This window comes from Bos javanicus, chromosome 28, assembly GCF_032452875.1.
Source record: "Bos javanicus breed banteng chromosome 28, ARS-OSU_banteng_1.0, whole genome shotgun sequence".
In the NCBI taxonomy this organism is placed as follows: Eukaryota; Metazoa; Chordata; class Mammalia; order Artiodactyla; family Bovidae; genus Bos; species Bos javanicus.
In genome coordinates this window covers 14,459,258-14,474,298 of record NC_083895.1, presented here as the reverse complement: position 1 = coordinate 14,474,298, position 15,041 = coordinate 14,459,258, and the positions used below count along the sequence as shown (strand labels likewise).

Sequence of the window (15,041 nt, the reverse complement as noted above, 5' to 3'; positions counted from 1 at the left end):
GGTCGTGAAGATCTTTTTTGTACAGTTCTTCTGTGTATTCTTGCCACCTCTTCTTAATATCTTCTGCTTCTGTTAGGTCCATACCATTTCTGTCCTTTATCGAGCCCATCTTTGCATGAAATGTTCCCTTTGTATCTCTGATTTTCTTGAAGAGATCTCTAGTCTTTCCCATTCTGTTGTTTTCCTCTATTTGCATTGATTGCTGAGGAAGGCTTTCTTATCTCTCCTTGCTATTCTTTGGAACTCTACATTCAGATGATTATGTCTTTCCTCTTCTCCTTTGCTTTTCGCTTCTCTTCTTTTCAACGCTATTTGTAAGGCCTCCCCAGACAGCCGTTTTGCTTTTTTGCATTTCTTTTCCATGGGGATCATCTTGATCCCTGTCTCCTGTACAATGTCATGAACCTCAGTCCATAGTTCGTCAGGCACTCTATCAGATCTAGTCCCTTAAATCTATTTCTCACTTCCACTGTATAATCATAAGGGATTTGATTTAGGTCATACCTGAATGGTCTATTGGTTTTCCCTACTTTCTTCCATATAAGTCTGAGTTCATGATCTGAGCCACAGTCAGCTCCCAGTCTTGTTTTTGCTGAGTGTATAGAGCTTCTCCATCTTTGGCTGCAAAGAATATAATCAATCTGATTTCAGTGTTGACCATCTGGTGATGTCCATGTGTAGAGTCTTCTCTTGTGTTGTTGGAAGAGGATTTTTGCTATGACCAGTGCATTCTCTTGGCAGAACTCTATTACATGAGGCCAGGGGCGGCAACCGGCAGGGGCTACCCCACGCCCAAGGTCAGGGGCGGTGGCCGCAGGGAGCAACCCCATGTCCAAGGAGCGGTGGCTGCATGGGCACAGGAGGGCCGAGAGGAGCTATTCCATGTTCAAGGTCAGGAGTGGCGGCAGTGAAGAGGTACCCCTCATCCAAGGTAAGGAGCAGTGGCTGCGCTTTGCTGGAGCAGCTGTGAAGAGATACCCCAAGTCCAAGGTAAGAGAAACCCAAGTAAGACGGTAGGTGTTGCAAGAGGGCATCAGAGGGCAGACACACTGAAACCATAATCACAGAAAACTGGTCAATCTAATCACTAGGACCACAGCCTTGTCTAACTCAATGAAACTAAGCCATGCCCTGTGGGGCCACCCAAGATGGGTGGGTCATGGTGGAGAGGTCTGACAGAATGTGGTCCATTGGAGAAGGGAATGGCAAATTACTTCAATATTCTTGCCTTAGAACCCCATGAACAGTATGAAAAGGCAAAATGATAGGATGCTGAAAGAGGACTCCCCAGGTCGGTAGGTGCCCAATATGCTACTGGAGATCAGTGGAGAAATAACTCCAGAAAGAATGAAGGGATGGAGCCAAAGCAAAAACAATACCTACTTGTGGATGTGACTGGTGATAGAAGCAAGGTCCGATGCTGTAAAGAGCAATATTGCATAGGAACCTGGAATGTTAGGTCCATAAATCAAGGCAAATTGGAAGTGATCAAACAGGAGATGGAAAGAGTGAACAACATTCTAGGAATCAGAGAACTCAAATGGACTGGAATGGGTGAATTTAACTCAGATGACCATTATATCTACTACTGCGGGCAGGAATCCCTCAGAAGAAATGGAGTAGCCATCATGGTCAACAAAAGAGTCCCAAATGCAGTACTTGGCTGCAATCTCAAAAACGACAGAATGATCTCTGTTCGTTTCCAAGGCAAACCATTCAATATCACAGTAATCCAAATCTATGCCCCAACCAGTAACGCTGAAAAAGCTGAAGTTGAATGGTTCTATGAAGACCTACAAGACCTTTTAGAACTGACACCAAAAAAATATGTACTTTTCATTAGAGGGGACTGGAAAGCAAAAGTAGGAAGTCAAGAAACACCTGGAGTAACAGGCAAATTTGGCCTTGGAATACGGAATGAAGCAGGGCAAAGGCTAAAAGAGTTTTGCCAAGAAAACGCACTGGTCATAGTATACATTTAGTGTTTCCATTTCCACTTCTTCATCTGGGTTGCAGTGTCCTCTCTGCCACACATTCCCCCTCCTGGTCCCTCACTCTGGGGAAGAAGCCTCTGAGGAGGCCCTTGTGGCCCGCCCCTGAATGAAGCAGCTCGTGTCCTAGGTGAGTCCACAGCCTCAAACCCCTGGGAGAGACTGGCAGAGGCCTCTGGTGGAGTCATGGTCTGTCCTGCTCCAAAGACAGTGTGAGGTCCAGTCTGTGATCATCACCTTGCTTCTTTTTCATTTGTCGCCACCTCAGATCCGCTCCTCTTTGACCCCATGCCCTACTGTCACTTCTGATGTTAGTGTGAGTGTCGTGTATATTTGTGTGGACACCCCCAGACATCTAATCCCAGTAAGTGGAGATGTTCTGGGGTTCTTGGCTCTCTAATTCCCAAAGCCAAGCCGGTGTGTGTGGTGCAGCCCTAGCCTAGGATTGCCTGAGACTCTGCCCCTGCCCCGGGCCCTGGTTTTTCCCACTCCTATCAGGGCCTCAGTTTTCCAAATGGACAGTGACCGATTAAGCAAGGACCTTTCAAAGCCTTGCTGCCAGCCTTTGAAAAGCTTTCAAAGCCACAGTCTGCCCAGCCTTCCACATCTCTGGGTGGTTTACGACTGGGTGACACGAGCAACCCCAGGCTTCCCTCATAGTTGGAAGGCACCTCCCAATGGCTCTGTGGGCCTCTCTTTGCTGAGATGAGGAAGAGAATTCACACTCACTTAACTTCGTGCCCTGAAGGATAAGGAACATTTCTCCCAAAAACAGCTGAGGCACTGTGAGTGATACAAGATGACTTGGACATGGACCACGTGCTAGAATGTGATCTACAGACTAGATGGGCCATCTTTACCCGTGCTACCTACCGGAGGAGATCTCTCTGAAACGGGGATTGTCACTTTAAAGTTCACACTGTGTTTTAATGCAGAAGTAATATTTTCCTGATAGTAGATATTGGAGTTTAGAGCACAACTGAAATAATAATGTTTGGGTCATGCAGACAGTCCCATTATGGAAGCGGATTGGGAAGAGAGTGGGTCAGGACTTCAGTAAATACAGAGTAAGTTGCCCTGTGGTCTAAGAGGAAATCGACTGATTGGCCCCCGCAGTTGTCATGACCCAGGGTTCTTCAGGTGGAATTACCACAGGAGCTTGTGTGGGGAGCCTCAGGCACCTTCAGTCCTGATTGCCTTGAGAGTTCGATCCCTGGGGCCTAGGCTTCAGAGAGCAGCATTCTCCAGTGTGGACGTCTGCAGACTGGGCATGGAGACAGTGGTGGCTTAGATGCCTGAGAGCAACTCTTGCAGGTGTCCCCGCTTTCTTCAGTAACAGCAAGCCTGTTCCTTTCTGCCTGGGTCCCTGTGGGCACTTTTCTCTGGCTGTTTCAGAGTGGATCTGAGAGCTCCTGCTGGGACTTCAGTCTTCCCTGCTCTTTTTCTGCCTCTTCTCATCTTCCTCCCTGCCATGATAGAGTGTCCGAGCCAGTTGCAATAGGTTATCTAAGATGATTTGGTCCATACGCCTCTTTGAGTAGCTTACTGTGGATATCTGGATCCGACTGAGTGAGAAATCTCTCTTTTGAGATCATTCCTCCCTCTGCACTTTTGGGATCAATCTCAGGGAATCTGTGAAAGGCTTCTGTAGTCCATCGAGGGATTTACCTGGAGCTTCCCTCTCTCCCTGTTCTATGTTTGCCAACTTGGCATCATTTAATGTCTTAGTGCCCACTCACTTGAGTCCTAACGAAGTGACTCTGATCCTGTCTTCCTTTAGCCATGTTCGAATCCCAGTGTGATTCTGTTGTGGGGGCAGTCTGATTCCTAGTAGGGAAGGTGGCTATCTCGCCCTCTTCCTCTTCTGCTGACTCCTTACCAAGCCATTCATCCCCATAGGCAATCCCTCCCCGGGGTCCCCCTGCTGGGTGACGGGCTGCCGCCTGCCTAGTTGGAGGAACTCAGCCATGCCCACCTCATAGATTACTTATAAATCTCAAAACATCCATGCTGAGGAAAAGCATCCAGATACAGAACAATGTCATTTCTGAAGAAAGCAGATTAGTGGTTGCCTGGGGATGGGTGGGAGGCGTGGGTGACCAGGAGCATGAAGCAAACGTGGGGAGCAGTCTGTATGTCTTAATCTTAATTCCGCTGATGCTTTTCTGGATACATACATGTGTGAGACCTTACTGAATTGCACATTTTAGACGTGGGTTTTTTTTTTTTTTTTTTTTAAACCTCATCTGTACATCCATGAAGCTGTGATTAAAGCAGCACTGAGTGAAGGATATGAAGCACAGATTTCCCAGCCGGTGCTGGGTGTTGAAGCCCCTGGTGCCACGGAAAGTCCACACCCCTGGTCCCCCACGCAGGGTGTCCGTGATGCGCCAGGGCAGTTGTGCTTCCTGCAAGGGCGCCAGGAATTCTCAGGCTCTGGAAATGGGAAACCCTCATATCAAATAGGTGATAGCTGAGAAGGAGCCTTTCCTCATCTTGACCAAACCATCATCAGGCGAAGTCTTTGATTTTCAAGTGTTTCATACAAGTCCATGATGAGTAACTACCATATAACATAGGTTTGTCAGCAGTCTATCTGTAAAGGAGTCTTCTCAGCCCCCAGCATCTTAGATCATTGGATTACTTGGGAGAAACCTTACCTGCATCTTGGGTAAATGGGTAACATGTGTAAATGGCTTTGCATGGGATTCACGTTACTGCAATAATGCAATCAAGGCCTGAGCTCTTAGTTAAAACGGTGACTTTCATACCATGTAAGGCATGCTACCATTGAAAAACCTTTGTGTAATAGCAACGGTTGAAAGTCATTTAAAACGCTCTTTGTCTTTGGTTTCGGTAAGGTCGGGGGTGTGTTTTGAGATTTACTGAGCATGACAGTTCTTCCGATGTGAGTTTTTTTTAACACTCTCTGTCTGTTTTTTCTATTTTATTTTAAAAGGTTTTCATATTCTTTGTATGTGGTTGCTTTTAATTCCTTGTCTTATAGAGTAGAAAACACATACTTTTAAAAATTAAAAGTGCATTTTTTTTTTAAACACCATCATTGTAGAGAAGGGGGACAAAAAGAAGCAAATGTAGACAAATATGGGAAACGTATTGAAAATGTGTTCATTTCCCCAGTTCCCCTATCTATCCATCACTTACTATCACTTCATTTTTGCTGTGCTTTTTTTTTTTTTTTTCACTTATGGCAGCTGTGCTTTTTTTTTCCTTTAGTAAAACTTGAACGTTTTTCCTTACATTTCAAAATTGAAATTACACACCACACTTATTGTACCTGAGAATTGAAGACAAAATTTTAAACAGTGGAAATGGAGGAGGGATTTAATATGGAAATATTAAACATTAATCAATCGGAATAGAAACAGTATGTTTGATGGAGTCAAGTAAATTTTGGTTTTGGAACGTGGAAGTGTAGTCTTTCTATCTGGAAATTAGATGGACTCTTTCAAGCCAATTAAAATGAGCCTATTATGAATAAGATAAATGGTTTCCCTAAAAGGATTATAGAAAAGAGAATGAAAAATTTCATCCCTATATGCTTAACATGTTAGACTATGTGCGTAAATTTCTGGAAAGCAAATGTCATCAAATTTCAATCGAGAAAAATTATATATGTATGTTCTGTATGCTCATATTTCCATTTATCTACTGCTGGACACGTAGTTTGTTTTTATGCCTTGGCTATTGAAAGTAATGGTGCTATGAATATTCAGATGCACATGTCTTTTCATATTGGTTTATTTGTTTTCTTTGAACATAAATATTCAGTACTGGAACTGCTGAATAACACAATAGTTTTATTTTTAGTGTTTTGAGGAAACTCCATACTGCCTTCCATATCGGCTACACCAATTTTCGTTCCAACGACAGTTTACGAAGGTTCCCTGTTCTCTACATCCTGGCCAAGATTTCATAACTGTGTTCTTTCTGATGATAGCCATTCTGTATCTCACTGTGGTTTTTATTTTCACGTGTGTGATGATTAACGATGTTGAACATCTCTTCAAATGCCTGTTGAACATCTACGTGTCGTCTTTGGGGAGATGTCTTGTTGTTCATTCGCTCAGTAGTGTTTGACCCTTTATGACCCTATGGACTGCAGGATCCCAGGCTTCCTTGTCCTCCACTATCTGCCAGAGTTTGCTGAAACCACTGTCCAATGAGTCGAGGATACCGTCCAACCACCTCATCCTCTGTCACTCCTCTCCTCCTGCCCTCAATATTTCCCAATCAGGGTCTTTTCCAGTGAATTGTTACTGGCATCAGGCCGCCAAAGTATTGGAGCTTCTGGTTCAGCATCGGTCCATCCAATGAATATTCAGGGTCGATTTCCTTTAGGATTGACTGGTTTGATCTCCTTGCAGCACAATGCACTCGCAATAGTCTTCGCCAAGGCCACAGTTCAAAAAGCAACAGTTCTTTGGTGCTCAACCTTCTTTATGGTCCATCTCTCACATCCAGACAGATCTACTGGTGAAACCGTAGCTTTGACTACGTAGACCTTTGTCAGCAAAGTGATGTACATGCTTTTTAAGACGCTGTGTAGGTTTGTCATAGCTTTTCTTCCAAGGAGCAAGTGTCTTAATTTCACGGCTGCAGTCACCATCCACAGTGATTTTGGAGCCCAATAAAATAAAGTCGGTCGCTGTTTCCATTCTTTCCTCATCTATTTGACTTGAAGTGATGAACTGGATGCCATGAACTTAGTGTTTTCAATGTTGAGTTTTAAGCCAGCTTTTTCACTCCCCTCTTTCAGCTTCATCAAGAGGCTCTTTAGTTACTCTTCTCTTTCCGCCATTCAGTTCAGTTCAGTTTCTCAGTCGTGCCCAGCTCTTTGTGACCCCATGGATTGCACCATGCCAGGCCTCCCTCTCTATCACCAACTCCCAGAGTTTGCTCAAACTTGTGTCCATCGAGACGGTGATGCCATCCACCCATCTCATCCTCTGTCATCCGCTTCTCCACCCACCTTTAATCTTTCCCAAATTCAGGATCTTTTCCAATGAGTCAGTTCTTCACATCAGGTGGCCAAAATATTGGCATTTCAGCTTCAACACGAGTCCCTCCAGTGAATATTCAGACTGATTTCCTTTAGGGTGGACTGGTGTGATCTCCTTGCACTCCAAGGGACTCTCAAGCATCTTCTGTAACACCGCAGTTCAAAAGCATCAATTCTTTGGCGCTCAGCTTTCTTTCTAGTCCATCTGTCTCATCCATACATGACTACTGGAGAAACCATAGTTTTGAGTGGATGGATGTTTGTTGGCAAAGTGATGTCTTGCTTTCTAATGTGCTGTATAGGTTGGTTATAGCTTTTCTTCCAAGGAGCAAGCATCTTTAATTTCATGGCTGCAGTCACCACCTGCAGGCATCTTGGAGCCCAGAAAGATAAAGTCTGTCACTCTCCCACTGTTTCCCCATCTATTTGCCATGCAGTGATGGGAGCGGATGCCATGATGTAACTTTTTTGAGTGTTGAGCTTTCAGCCAACTTTTTCACTCTCCTCTTTCACTTTCATCGAGAGGCTCAAGTTCCCCTTCGCGTTTTGCCATAAGAATGGTGTCATCTGCGTATCTGAGGTGATTGATATTTCTCCCTCACACAGACTGGACATTCTTGAGTCCTCGTCCAGTTTGTGCTTCAACCAGTCCAGTGTTTCTCATGATGTCCTCTGCATATAAGTTAAAGAAGCAGGGTGACAATATACAGCCTTGACATACTCCTTTCCCAATTTGGAACCAGTCTGTTGGTCCATGTCCAGTTCTAACTGTTGCTTCTAGACCTGCATACAGATTTCTCAGGAGGCAGGTCAGGTGGGCTGGTATCCCCATCTCTTGAAGAATTTTCCACAGTTTCTTGTGATCCACACAGTCAAAGGCTTTGGCTTTGTAGTCAGTAACACAGAAGTAGATGTTTCTCTGGAACCCTCTTGCTTTTTCCATGATCCATCGGATGTTGGCAATCCGATCTTTGATTCCTCTGGGTTTCCTAACTCCAGCTTGAACATCTGGAAGCTCACAGTTCATGTACTGTGAAGCCTGGCTTGGAGAATATGGAGCATTACTTCGCTACTGTGTGAGATGAGTACAATTGTGAAGTAGTTTTAGTATTCTTTGGCATTGTCTTTCTTTTGGACCGGAATCAAAACTGACCTTTTCCAGTCCTGCGGCCACTGCTGAGTTTTCCAAACTTGCTGACATATTTAGTGCAGCATGTTCACAGCCTCGCCTTTTAGGATTTGAGACAGTTCCCCTGGAATTCCATCAGCTCCACGAGCTTTGTTTGTAGTGATGTTTCCTAAGGCCCACTTGACTTAGCATCCCAAGATGTCTGGCTCTAGTTGAGTGATCATACCATCTGCTGTAGGTGAGTGATCATACAATGTGCAAATGGCGGTGTTATCTGCATATCTGAGGTTATTGATACTTCTCCAGGCAATCTTGATTCGAGCTTGTGCTTCATCCAGCCCTGCATTTCGCATGATTTACTGTGGGTAGAAGTTAAATAAGCAGGGTGACAATATACAGCCTTGATGTTCTCCTTTCCCAATTTTGACCCAGTTTGTTGTTCCATGCCCGGTTCTAACTGTTGCTCCTTGACCTGTATACAATTTTTGCAGGAGGCAGAAAAGGTTTTCTTCTACTCCCATCTCTTGAAGAATTTTGAACAGTTTGTTATGATGCACAGAGTCAAAGGCTTTATTCTATGTAGTCAATGAAGCAGAAGTAGAAAAAGCAGAAGTAGATGTTTCTCTGGAATTACCTGCTTTTCTATGATCCAGTGGATGTTGGTAATTTGATCTCTTGTTCCTCTGCCTTTTTGAAATCCAGCTGGTTCCTCTGGAATCTAGCTTGAAGACTTTTGAGCGTTAACTTGCTAGCTTGTGAAATGAGCACAGTTATGTGGAAGGTTGAAGATTCTTTTGCAGGACTGGATTGAAAATTGAACTTTTGCAGCCCTGTGGCTGCTGCTGAGTTTTGCAAATTTGCTGGCAAAAGTGCAGCACTTTCACAGCATCATCTTAAATAACTCAGTGGAAGGAACTATCCCCTCCACAAGCTTTATTTGTAGTAATGCTCCCTAAGACCCACTTGACTTCATACTCAAGGATGTCTGGCTCTAGGTGAGTGACCATCCCATCATAGTTGTCCTTGTCATTAATGCCTTTTTTTGTATAATTCTTCTGTGTATTTTTGCCTCTTAATATTTTCTGCTTCTGAGGTCCATACCGTATCCGTCCCTTATTGTGCCTATTTTTCCACCAAAGTTCCCTTAGTGTCTCTAATTATCTGGAAAGGATCTCAGGTCTTTCCCATTCTATTGCTTGCCTCTATTTCTTTGTATTTTTCCCTTAGGGTTTCTTATCTCTCTTTGCTATGTTTTGGAACTCTGATTTAACATGGGTATATCTTTCCTTTTCTCATTTGTGTTTTTTTTTCTCTTCATTTCTGAGGTATTTGTAAGGCCTTCTCAGAGAAATCAGAACTTATACCCATTTCTCAATGAGGTTACTTTTGTGTGCTTCTTTGCTTTAGAATTGTGTGTGTTTCTTACATATTTTGGATAAGAACCCTTATTAGACATGAGAATTGCCAATACGTTCTCCATTTCATCCTTCACTTATCATTTTATTGATGGTTCCCCATGCCGAGGCTTTTGAGTTTGATGTAGTCTCACTTGTTCTGTTTTCCTTTCACTTCTTTTGCTTTTGGAATTACATCCAAACTTCATTGCCAAGACTGATATACAAAAACATAGTTTCAGTTTATTTCTAGGATCTTAATGGTTTCAGTTCTTTTATTCAGGTTTTAATCCATTAGAAATTAAAAAGCCTTAGATCGTAAGAATCTCTTACCATCCCTCCCTATTTAGGGGCAGTGTTCCTCTGGCCTCTAGAGAGTGAGCACAGGTACAAACACGCACACACACACACACACACACACACACCCGAGCAGAGTGAATATGAAAAGGACTTTAGGGTGGGAACAAAAGAGGGACAGATATGAGGAAGGTAATAAGAAGAATATACAGGGGCTGGAGGCACTGCCTGCCTGAGACAGGACTCCCACGTTTTCCAAGTCTTGTCCCACCGATATCTGAGCACATCCCTAAAGTCCATGCGGGCATCATCCCCAGTGTGCAGGTGGGGACCCGGGCAGGCTTTGAGAGACACATGGATTCATCCAGGATGGAGAACAGGTAGGAAATGGGGGGTGAGACTGGACCCAGGTCTGTCACCTCAGAGCTGCACACAGACCCTACCCGGGAGCTGTGTGGAGGGCTGTGTGGAGTAACTGTGTGAGACCCGGGGCTGTGGGGATGAGGGATGAGTGGTCAGTATCCCGAGGGCTGTGTGCAGAGGTGTCAACTGTCAGTTCAAGGAAGGGGCCCCTGGAGGAGAAGTCATTTCCTTGACGGCAGACCCTGACAGAACTCGGAACCCTGTAACCGGGCACCCACCTCCTAGCAACAGCGCCACAGCCAGTTGGGCTCACTCGGCTGCAGAGACTTCATCCAGAAGGATGTTCTCCAGCTGTGTCTCGACTGGCCAGGGCTTCTGCTTCAGGAAACCCTGGAGGGAGAGGTTTTTCGGATGTTTCAGGCGGTTCAGCGCTCAACTCGGATGCCTCTGGTCCTTTACCAGGAGGTCACCTAAGGTAACCACAGGCAACCTAGAGCGGGCCACACCAGGCCTGGCCGCCACTGGGAGCCCTCCCTGGGCAGCGCCAGCTGCCCTCATCTCCATGTGGGGGGAAGTGGAACTTGAGGGGAGGTTCTCCCTCTGGGCAGGAACAGGTTGGTGGTTCCGTGGTGACCTGGCAGTCCTGTCACGGTCACACCTGAGGACAGGCTGGCAGTGGGGAAACAGCATCCCTGAGGTGCTCTTCTCTGTGCCAGTGTGGATCCAAGGCCCTCAGGCAGTCAGGTGTCTACATCCTCGGTGGAAGTCGGTTGGGAGAGTGGTGGGCGTGTGTCTGGAGGGGAGATGTCTAGGGGTCTGAGAAGTACCACAGACAGCTGGCCGGTGCCCTGAGACTTTCTGCCTGGCTGCTGGGCACTTGTTCACAGGGCTCCTCACCAGACTGCAGACAGGAGCTGGTCCACGGAGCACCCTGCTCCATCTCCCTGCGTGAGGGACCGGAGCCCCACACCAGCAATAGAGCCCAGGGCGGGCACAGGGTGAGTACCAGCTGGGAGGCGATCTTACAACCAGGAAGTTCCGGGTCCCAGAGCCACCCTGGCCCTGCCCTGAGTCCCTCCTAGAGTCCTGCTCCAAAAGGAACCTGGGACTGTCATCTCTGCGAGGCGCCCTCTCGGGCCAGGACCTACTTGTCCAGATGCAAAATCACTGGTCACCTCCATGTGGAAATCTTAGAAAGAGATTGTGATAGGATTTCACTTCATGTTCCCCAAGGAGCCTCATTGCATGTTTCTACGGTGTATCCTGTATTAACTCCATCCCAGGTATCCATGTGGGCCTGAGAATCCTAATATTTCTCACCCCAGGTTCCGCCCCTCTCACCCCAGTTCTCATCCCCAGAATGGGATGTTGTATCACCACCACAGGGATGATGCAGTTAACACACGGGGAGCTGTCCAATACAAACTGCCCCGAGACGCTAACACACATAACCATAGCCCAGCACCAGTTCACTTGTGATGCCAGGACATTTATTCTGTGGAGGGCACTCCTACCCTCCTCCTGTCATGGGTCCTGAAGGCTTGGGGACTCAGTCTGAGCTCCAGAACATGCCTTCCTGGAGTCTTTGGTGCCGCCTCTGACTCGTGTCTCTGCTGTGTTCCACCCCAGGGGGAAAGTGTGTCCACAGGGGACAGGAATGAGACCTACAGTGTGTGGAGTGTCCGGAGACGCAGACTGGAGATGTTGGTGGACAACCTGGTGCCTGCCTTCCTGGGCGGTGACCCCGCCTACCTCCCCACATTCCTGGGCAGCTACAGGGCTTTTGGCACCCCCCAGCAGGTGCTGGACCTTCTCTTCATGAGGTGAGCACTACCCCTCCCCTACTGGGTACTCGGGGAGACCTGGCCACCTTCCAGCTGTGAGTCATGGGAACGTCTCTCCACCTCTGTGAGCCCCAGTTGGCTCCCCTCTTCACTTGAGGGGAAAGGGAGGAGCAGCCCCCTGGGGGGACTAAGTGGGTGCATCCTGGAAAGTGCTTTCTGGGAACTTGGACCCCTGGAATGGCTGTGGTTGTGCTGAGACATCACATTCCTCCTCCCCTCGAGGAAGCCTCTGTCTCCGTTGTCTCTTTGCCTTTGACTTGGCCCAAAGCATTTTCCCAATTGCAAGCTGAGGTGTAAGTGGTGCCCTGTCCTGGGTGAGTGAGAACAAGGGTCCCTGGGAGTGATCCATGGTGCCCCAGGCACTCGGATGGGGCTTGTTGGGCTCATTTGTTCTTGAAATATAGAGGAAGGCGCACGAGGTGCAGGCACTTTTCTAGGAAGAAGCATGACGTAATGCATCGAGCAGACAGTAGTCCTGCCCCCCAGGGCTTCAGTTCTCCGGGGTGGGGGTTGTGGGCGGGAGGGAACCCTGTCACACTAGCCATCACATCCAGGCGTGTCTGCAGTACTGTCCATGTGACGCCTCCTGGCCTCCTGTAGGTACGGATGCATCCTCCCTTACTGCGATGAGGATGGTGGACCCCTGCACCAGCTGAAAATGTGAGTGGACTGTGACTCAAGAGGGAGCGACTCCCTATCCCAGAGAACTGCCTGGAGTAATGGGGTTGCTGGTTGGGCAGGGCTGGCAGAATCCTGGATCCCACATAGCTGGGGGCCAAGGTCTGGGGAGCTTGTCCTGGAAGAGAGGAAAGGAGGCCAAGAGAGCTGTGGAGGGGTGTGGGGTGCTGTGAGGAGCATCTGGGAGGTCAGAGGTCAGAGTCCGCCCATGCCAGTGCACACCCGTACCCTGTCCATCCCAGTCCTGCCTCTACCCCTGATCCTGGGACCCAGAACATAAAGTGTAGAGATCACCCAGCTCACTGTCTGGTGGAACCTCGGCAGCAGTGATCAGCTGGTGCTCAGTGGACCCAGTGACACTCAGGGGACAGCTGAGCCCTTGCTGAGGAATAATGAGTGTCAGTGGCGGGAGGAGATGCTGGTGCGTCCCTAGCAGATGAGGCAGCCTGTTGATGTAGGAGGTAAATGTGCGGTGTTAGGAGGCCCGCAGGAAGCCTGAGCAGATGACAGAGTCTATGTGTGCCCTCCTTAGACAGATACTCCTGGGACCCCCGACATGTTCTAGAGATGCAGTGACCAGAGTAGACACCCTGCCTGCCCTCGCAGTGGTGACACCCGGGGGAGGGGCAGAGAGAGGGAGCTGTGTCAGGCAGACCTCAGGAAGCGGACAGATGGTCACACCATGGATCAAGGGCTGTCACTTGAGCAGGCTCCTTGGCAGCCCCTGCCCTGTATCCAGGCCTCCTCTGCCTGGTCTGCCAGGTGAGATGGACCGTGGAGGAGAACTGACCTCTGGATGGGCAGGGGCAGAAGGCACAGAGGCCCAGGTCCCTGCAGGGTGGCCCTGGAGTGCAGTGTGGTGGGAAGGCCAGGTCTCTGACTCTGCTGCCCACGTGACTCCCCCCAGGGCCATGGCCTCCATCCTGGGCACCTGGCTGCACCTTTACCCTGAGGATTTCCAGCAAGCCCCAGAATTTCCCTGCCTGAAGATGCTCCTCGCTTACGTAGAGCTCAACATGCCTGACTCAGACCTGGAGCAGCAAGCCCGCCATCTCCTGGTGCAGCTGGAGACCCTGGAGCCCACTGAGGCTGAGGGGCATGGTGAGGAGGACTCGGGGTGGGTGAGGAGGATGGAGACGAATAAGGAAGGGAGGGGGCTGAGCCACACAGAGCAGAGCCTCCTGAGGCTGGAACTAGGCCAGGAGCATTGAGGAGGCTCAGATCATTATTCCCCTGGACTGCAGCCTGGGAGGACTTCCTGGGGGTAGGTGGCATCTTGGATTGAGATTTCAGGGCTAAGTAGCGAGTATGTTCCTGTTTTTGGGATCCATGGACAAGCAGTCTTACTGACAGTGTTTTCTCTTCTGGGAGATCCAGCATCCGCTGGAGAAGAAGCTCTGGAAACATCACCAGATCTCACGCCAACAGCACCCCTAATGCCTGCCACAGCTCCACAGTCAGAGCAAGCTCAAAGCCCAGCTCCCATTCAAGTTCAAGGTCTGCATCAAGTAAACATGCCAGCTCCAAACCCAGAGCCACAGCATGCTCATGCCCTGGCTCTCACTTAAGCTGAGAGGCGAGGAAAAGTACCTCCAGGTTCCAGTTGTAGATCCAGAGAACATGCAAGAAAGAGCTCTCTTTTCCCTTCAGAGCCTGAATCACCCGGAAAATCCTGTGCCAGCACTGCTTCCACAGTCTCAGTCCCCAGGCTTAAGCCAACCTTTGCCAGGGCACTGTCTGGGCTCTGGAGCCTCTTGGTGCTTTGCAATCAGCTGTGGCTCCGGTGTTATCCAGCTGTGGTTCTAGAGACCCCAGCAGACCCAGCATGTGTAGCAGCTCAGGCGCTAGAGCCAGTTCCTCCCCTAACGTCCCTGGAGCCAGTCTCAGATCGTCAGCGAGCCTTGCCTTGCCTGGCAGATGGTGTGCTGCCCCCGTTCCAGCACCAGGCCTGGAGCCTGTCTCTCCACCTTAATTCCCTCTCTTAATATGTGTTTTGTTTTTTTTTAATTACATGTACAAACATTTTTTCTATGAGATAAAGTAAACTTAGATAGAAATGGAATTCTATGACTTTTTCAATTGTACATGTGACCGGCATGAACATTCACTACGTTACATGACCCCGTCGATTGTCTGTTGCAGACCATCTGCATCCTATTTGACACCAACTCTTATTTTGGGCTCCAAAATCATTGCAGATGGTGATTGCAGCCATGAAATAAAAAGAAGCTTACTCCTTGGAAGGAAAGTTATGACCAACCTAGATAGCATATTACAAAGCAGAGATATTACTTTGCCAAAAAATGTCCATCTAGTCAAGAC

At 48.0% G+C, this 15,041-nt stretch overlaps 2 protein-coding genes across 5 annotated transcripts in view; both read left to right on the top strand.

Annotated features, from left to right (window-relative positions):
- The window catches only part of LOC133240349 (zinc finger protein 37A-like), an 81,958-nt gene extending 79,425 nt beyond the window's left edge, over window positions 1-2,533 (top strand). Inside the window, exons 2-3 of one of the 2 annotated variants that reach the window (XR_009734199.1) lie at window positions 742-2,121; window positions 2,260-2,533. Coding sequence is in view for 1 of the 2 variants with exons in the window: in XM_061404967.1 (XP_061260951.1) it covers window positions 742-970 (229 nt within the window). In the remaining variant the exon portion in view is untranslated. Of the gene's footprint in view, window positions 1-741; window positions 2,122-2,259 lie in introns of those variants that run through there. The other variant, XM_061404967.1, reaches the window with a different exon arrangement.
- A 6,340-nt stretch (window positions 2,534-8,873) lies between these two features.
- On the top strand, window positions 8,874-14,781 carry LOC133240347 (ral guanine nucleotide dissociation stimulator-like). Of its 3 annotated transcripts, none has more exons than XM_061404964.1 (7): window positions 8,874-10,214; window positions 10,582-10,672; window positions 11,085-11,195; window positions 11,827-12,020; window positions 12,642-12,701; window positions 13,627-13,820; window positions 14,091-14,781. In XM_061404964.1, exons 1-7 carry the CDS (start codon window positions 10,018-10,020, stop codon window positions 14,285-14,287), a joined length of 1,044 nt encoding a protein of 347 aa, XP_061260948.1. In that variant the 5' UTR covers window positions 8,874-10,017; the 3' UTR covers window positions 14,288-14,781. The 3 variants fall into 3 exon arrangements, with proteins under 3 accessions (XP_061260948.1, XP_061260950.1, XP_061260949.1); XM_061404966.1 differs by having other exon boundaries at window positions 10,391-10,672; XM_061404965.1 differs by having other exon boundaries at window positions 8,875-10,214; window positions 14,097-14,781.
- Window positions 14,782-15,041: the final 260 nt, after the last annotated feature.

Excerpts from the sequence above, each read along its gene's own strand:
- LOC133240347 (XM_061404964.1), top strand. The coding sequence starts at position 10,018 with ATGAGGAAGGTAATAAGAAGAATATACAGGGGCTGGAGGCACTGCCTG. Across the intron at positions 10,215-10,581 it reads TCATCCAGGATGGAGAACAG|GAAACCCTGGAGGGAGAGGT; the intron begins GTAGGAAATGGG and ends CTTCTGCTTCAG. Across the intron at positions 10,673-11,084 it reads TTACCAGGAGGTCACCTAAG|GGCTCCTCACCAGACTGCAG; the intron begins GTAACCACAGGC and ends ACTTGTTCACAG.